Source organism: Erinaceus europaeus, chromosome 21 (genome assembly GCF_950295315.1).
Source record: "Erinaceus europaeus chromosome 21, mEriEur2.1, whole genome shotgun sequence".
Taxonomy (NCBI): domain Eukaryota; kingdom Metazoa; phylum Chordata; class Mammalia; order Eulipotyphla; family Erinaceidae; genus Erinaceus; species Erinaceus europaeus.
In genome coordinates, this window is record NC_080182.1 from 26,029,163 (window position 1) to 26,035,162 (window position 6,000).

Below are 6,000 nucleotides of genomic sequence, written 5' to 3' on the forward strand. Positions count from 1 at the left end.
CCCTGATTCTGCACCCTCACACTCATTGTCCTTAGTGGCCTAGGACTGGGCCCTGGTTGTGTGGACCTCAAGTGTTGGGACAGCTCTGGCCATCGTGCACAGTGAGCGGGTGTGTAAGAGGTCGGGGTGGGGACTTACCTGAATGAAGCCCAGAGTGCCACCTCCCCAAGGACAGGCTGTTCCCATCTTTGAAATGATCCACTGTTTCTTTACCTTTGTTATTTATTTTTAACATGACACCAGCAAATGAACTCAGGAACGTGTACAAGTGTGATGTCACTGACTGAGCAGCCATCCTGGCCCAGTTAATTTTTCTTCTTATATTTTTCCTCCTCTTCCTCCTTCCTCTTCTCTTCCATTCTCTTTCTTTTTTAAATTAATTTCCACTGGGGTTATTGCTTTGGCTTGTTGCCTGAATGACAAATCCACCACTTCTGGCCACCCCCCCCCCTTTTTCTTGTTTCCTACTTTATTTGATAGGATAAGGAGAAATTGAGAGGGGAGGGAGTGATAGAGAAGGGGATAGAAAGACAGACACCTGCAAACCTGCTTTACTGCTGATGAAACTTCCCTCCTGCAAGTGGGGAATGGGGGGCTCAAACCCAGACCCCTGCTTATGGTAATGTGTGCACTCACTTGCGTGCCTTACCTTGTGGTCCCCTAATGGTTTTTTTCTAGCCTATGTCCTTTCTTTAGAGGTGGGAGAGAGACCGAAGCAGCACACCACCATCCATAGTGCTCCCACATAGTTCTGGGGGACGGGTGATAAACACAGGCTCTTGGCAAATTTATGTGTTCTGTATCCTGGCTATCTTTTTAATTTTGAGAGGAAAAATAATCCTTATAGCTTGAAGTATGTCTGAGTCTAAGTTACTTTGGAGAGATCCTAGGCCCCCTCTCCCTCTTTCTTCTATGCCTGATCAAGCCTAGCCGTTTTCCAAGAATTCCCTGCTCTGCCCTTCCCCCCATCCGACTCCTTCCTCCTTTATTTGGAGGAACTTATTTGGAGAGATCGTTGGAGTTATTAATGCATGGGAGACAGTTGCTAGGCATTTTGGTTTGTTTCATTTTTTAATGTAGGGGTCAGCTGGATGAGTATTTACATAAGGGTAGTGCTAAACACCTTCTCTCTTTTCTTGTAATTTATATTCAGAGATATTGTCCTCATTTTCCTGTTGGATACTGCCTTTGCATGGTGATCTCTGACCTCACAGAATACTTTAACTTTAGGTTCTTTTACTATGAAATGCAGTACTTACCTTCTAAAAATAATTCAGGATGACTCCTTAAACAGTTTATAGTATTAAAAAAAAACAAAAAATAAGAACATCACCACCAACAACGAAAGAGTCAACAGTCATCAAATGCACAGTCTTTCATTTATAAGAATCAATATGTTCCATCACAAGCACCAGCCTCAGTTTACCCTCCCTCCAACCCTGAAAACAAATAATTAACCAGGGTTAGACCTAGAAGCCAGGGGCTTTTTTCTTCTTCTTCTTCCCATTTTGTCTCTATCAATCAAAATGTGACTAATTTTCCTGTGAATTAGATAGTAACCAGTGACTTGAGTTTGTAAGTCATCAGAATTAAGTCAGAACTCACGGTTAAAAAAATAGTCAATTATTTCATTTACAGACTGATAATAGACTTTGTGATATCTTTCTTTTTCTTTATTGCCTCTAGGTCTTGGAATCCAATACTCCTCTGGCCTTTTTTTTTATTATTATTTTTGGATAGGACAGAGTAATTGAGAGAGGAGGGGAAGATAAAGAGGGGGAGAGAAAGATAGGTACCTGCAGATCTGCTTCACTGTTTGTGAAGTGACCCCCCTGCAGGTGGGGAGCCGGGGCTCACATGTCCCTGCCTTTCACACAATGCGCACTTATCCTGGTGTGCCACCACCCAGCACCCCCCTTTGTGATATGTTTTGGTACTAATGTCTCCCATATTTTGAGTCTGTTTAGAAACATGCTGTGAACATAAGACTCTGGTGGGGAGAGATTAAGGGGGTTTATAGTAGAGGTTGTTCAGTGTCACAGAGCAAGAGTCAGAATGTGGGAAAGCTCAGGCTTCCAGTCACTCTGTCTTCTTTTTGTCTATTTATTTATTTATTTATTACCTCCAGGATTATCACTGGGGTTCGGTGCCTGCACTATGAATCCACTGCTCCTGGTGGTCATTTGTTTCCATTTTTGTTGTTGTTGTTGGGTAGAACAGAGAGAAATTGCCTGAGGAGGAGAAGATAGAGAGGGGGAGAGAAGAACAGACACCTGCAGACTTGCTTCAGTGCCTGTGAAGTGAACCCAGGTCCTTGCATTTCGCACTATGTGCGCTTAACCCCGTGCACCATCTCCTGGCCCCTGCTTCTTTTTATCTTTGGACAGAGTGACCTTATTCGGGAGCCTGGGGGAAGCTGGTTGGAAGAGATCAAGAGAGAGAGGTTTCTGTGAAAACTGTGGAGGTTGTTGGAGGGGACGAAGGGAGTAAGTAGGTTGGTCAAGTGGAAATAAAGTAGTGGTAAATGTGATGAGTCTTAGGCACCCCCCAGTTTTATAATATTGTAAGCCAATGTTAAACCAATAAATAAGAAAGGAAAACAGGGATTCAGGCAGTAGCACAGTGGGTTAAGCACACATGGTGCAAAGCTCAAGGACTGGCCTAAGGATCCCTGTTCGAGCCCCTGGCTCCCCACCTGCAGGGGAGTCGCTTCACAGGTGATAAAGCAGGTCTGCAGGTGTCTCTCTTTCTCTTCCCCTCTCTGTCTTCCCCTCCTCTCTCCATTTCTCTCTGTCCTATCCAACAATAACGACATCAATAACAACAACAATAATAACTACAACAATAAAAAAAACAAGGGCTACAAAAAGGAAAATAAATATAAAAAAATTTTTTTAAAAAAAGGAAAACAGGTGAATGGTAGGGGTTTTACTCTAGAATGACGTCAGGAAGGACCAGGCTCCTCTCCCCTCTGCTGAGGTTATGGAATAGATGGGGAGAGCCTGGAAGCACAGACACTTTGCTGCGCTACATCTGCACACATGGGGCCACAGAGCACAAAAGGATGGAGGCCTTGCAGCAGGCCAGCAGGCCACTGGGAAGCTGGCCCAGGTGTGAGGTGCATAGGGTTTAAGAGGAGGGAGTAGTCACACGGAGAGGCCTTCTGGAACCTTTCCAGGCCCTCGGCGACTCTCCCTGAGCTTTCTCTTCACTTTTAACGTCACTTCTGCACTACTTCTGCCTCATAGCTAAATAAAGAAGTTTGGAGCCTGCACACCATTCATGACAGTCTGCCTTGTAATTCTTTAAAGAAGCCTATGAGGGACCTACACAGGAGACAGCTGGGGAGGCCCCAGTGAGTCTCTGCCCTCCCCCAACACTGCCCTACTGTTTCCGGCATTCCATTGGCCCCAGAATGGTCATTTCAAGGGCTCTTGAGACCTAGGACCTTCTGATAGGACAAAACTACCAGCATTCCTCAGGGGGTGGGTTTGGCTGGCTTCTCAGCAGAAATGAGGAGTTTGAAGATGGAAAAAGTTGGAGGCCAGGTGGTGGCACAACTGGTTTGAATGTACAAGGTCTTGGGTTCAAGTCCCGCGCCCTGCTTACAGGAGGATAACTTCACAAGTGCTGAAGTAGTGCTGCAGATCTTTCTTTCCCTCGCCTTCTCTCTCTCCCTTCCCTCTCATTTTCTATCTCTTATCCAATAAAGAAGAAGAAAAAAGAGGGAACAAGATTTCTACAAGGCAAGAGGACCCTGAAAGCTTAGATTCCAGTTCCATTTCCAGTTTTCGTTCACTCTGTGACTTAGATTAAGTACTCTCTGAAGACCTAAGGTCCCCACATAGAAAATGGAAATCGGAGGTGGAGGTGGCCGGGTGGTGGCGCACCTGGTTGAGTGCACATGTTACAATGTGCAAGGACCAGGGTTTGAGCAGGGCAAAAGCTTTGTGAGTGGTGAAGCAGGGCCGAAGATGTCTCTCTTTTTCTCTCCCTATTTTCCCCCTTCCTTCTCGCTTTCTGGCTGTCTCTATCCAATAAATTAAGATAATAATAATAACAGTAATAATAATAATAAAAATAAAAAAGAAGATGGGAATCTGAGAGATGTGTCCTATCACTTTCTGAGATTGCACAAGCAGTTCGGTGTAGACCACAGGAATGCCAAGTGCTACAGACTGTAGAAACAGTGCATTGGAAGGAAGTGGACCGAGAAGTTAAATGCTGTGACCATTTTCAGTGTAACATTTGTTTTATATACTCAACTCAAGAACCACTTGGCTCTAGCATATGGTGCTGCCGGGATTGAACCGGGGGTCTCTTACAGGTTTGCTCCACATGCTACCATTGTGTTATTTCCCCAGCTAAAATGCAGTATTCAAAGAAGATGCATCAGGGTTGGGGAGAGACAGCATATTTGTGATGCAAAAGACTTTGATGCCTCAAGCTCTGAGGTCCTGGGTTTAGTCCCCAGCACCACTGTAAGCCAGAGCTGAGTAGTGCCTTGGTTTCTCTCTTTCTCTCTGTAGCTCTCTTTCAATAAAAATAAATAATAAAAATAAATGAAAGATTAATAATGAAAATGCATCTACTTGTACTCACTTCTCTCCGGAGCCCCTGTTGTAGTCTAGTCAGCATGCTCTCGCCCACCTACACTTGCCACCCTGCAGCCAAGCTATCTTTCAGAACTATTGGTGAGACCCCGCCACCACTCATGTGTAATAAGACTCTGTCAGCTTCCATGGCACATTCACTAAAACCACAGCCGCCCCAAGGTCTACTAGGCCCCTTGTGACCTGGTCCTGTTAGGTCTGGAATCCAAGGAGACACCAAGAGACCAGAGTGATGTAAAAATGAAGAGTCTTTATTGCTAGCCGGGCTAGGGCCGAAACACCGAGGGGCTGACGCAGCAGCTCTCTAGTGTTTGACCTCGAATCCCAGCACCCGAGGAGATATATAGGGTACGGGTTACAGAGCATACACGATGAGCTTAGCCTTGTAGTTATCTTCTTTACACATATGGGGGAAATGTGGGGAAATGTTTAACAGTCTCTATCTCTCCGGAGATGCTTTGGAAATGCTAAATGGTCTCTATCTCTCTGGAGATGCCCTTCTTAATGCTTAGCTTATCTTTGTACCTGTTGACTCAGGGCCATGGGTTCAATTTCCAGTAATGGTCCTGAATCCCAGGACCTGTTTTTCTGAAACTGGGGCCTATCTCATTTCTGCAGTTTTTGGAGCCTGTCATGGAGTCACTGTAGTCTGCACCCTTCAGTCCCTCTCATCTGTTCTTTTTCTCCTCCACCTCTTCCTGCTGCTGTTGTTGTTGGATAGGACAGAGAGAAATGGAGAGAGGAGGTGAAGACAGAGAGGGGGAGAGAAAGATAGATACCTGCAGACCTGCTTCACCACCCTTGAAGTGACCCCCCCCTGCAGGTGGGGAGCTGGGGGCTCAAACTGGGACCCTTATGCTGGTCCTTGCACTTAGTAACATGTGTATTTAGCCCGCTGTGCTGCTGCCTGGCCCCCTATCATCTCGTATTTCTCCCAGTCAGTCCAGGCCCACCACCATGTCTTTCTTTCCTTCTACTGAACCTTCACACCTTTCTCATGTGCTTTCTTTGCTCAAGACAGTCTCTCCTTCTGGAAAACACTTCCCTCCTGCTTGGTGTGGTTGGCTCTTTCTCATTCTTTGCATCCTTCCACTTTCAGGTCCCCTAGTCTGGAGCTCTGTGCTTTTTGTGGACTAGGACTCATCACAGGCTACAGTCTTCCTTTGTCTTTCTCTCCTCATATACTGTCTCTTCCAGGTAGCCTCCCGAGCCTTGCTTTAGTTTTCTGAAGCCCAGAATGGAGTCTGGCCCAAGATGAAGCTGTATAAGAGAAAGAGAATCCCGGCTCTCCTGCTCCTGTATCCTCCCACAGAACTACCCAGCACTGTGGGAGTCTGTTTGAATCTTAATGTCCTTTCTGTAGTTTAGGTCTGGAAGTTTTCTTTTA

At 45.7% G+C, this 6,000-nt stretch overlaps 1 protein-coding gene across 1 annotated transcript in view; it reads left to right on the top strand.

The window, feature by feature from the left end:
• ITGA9 (integrin subunit alpha 9) overlaps nucleotides 1-6,000 on the top strand; it is a 399,146-nt gene that overhangs the window by 34,444 nt on the left and 358,702 nt on the right. Inside the window, exon 5 of the mRNA XM_060180609.1 lies at nucleotides 3,002-3,035. Within this exon, the coding sequence (XP_060036592.1) occupies nucleotides 3,002-3,035 (34 nt within the window). The remainder of the gene's footprint in view (nucleotides 1-3,001; nucleotides 3,036-6,000) is intronic.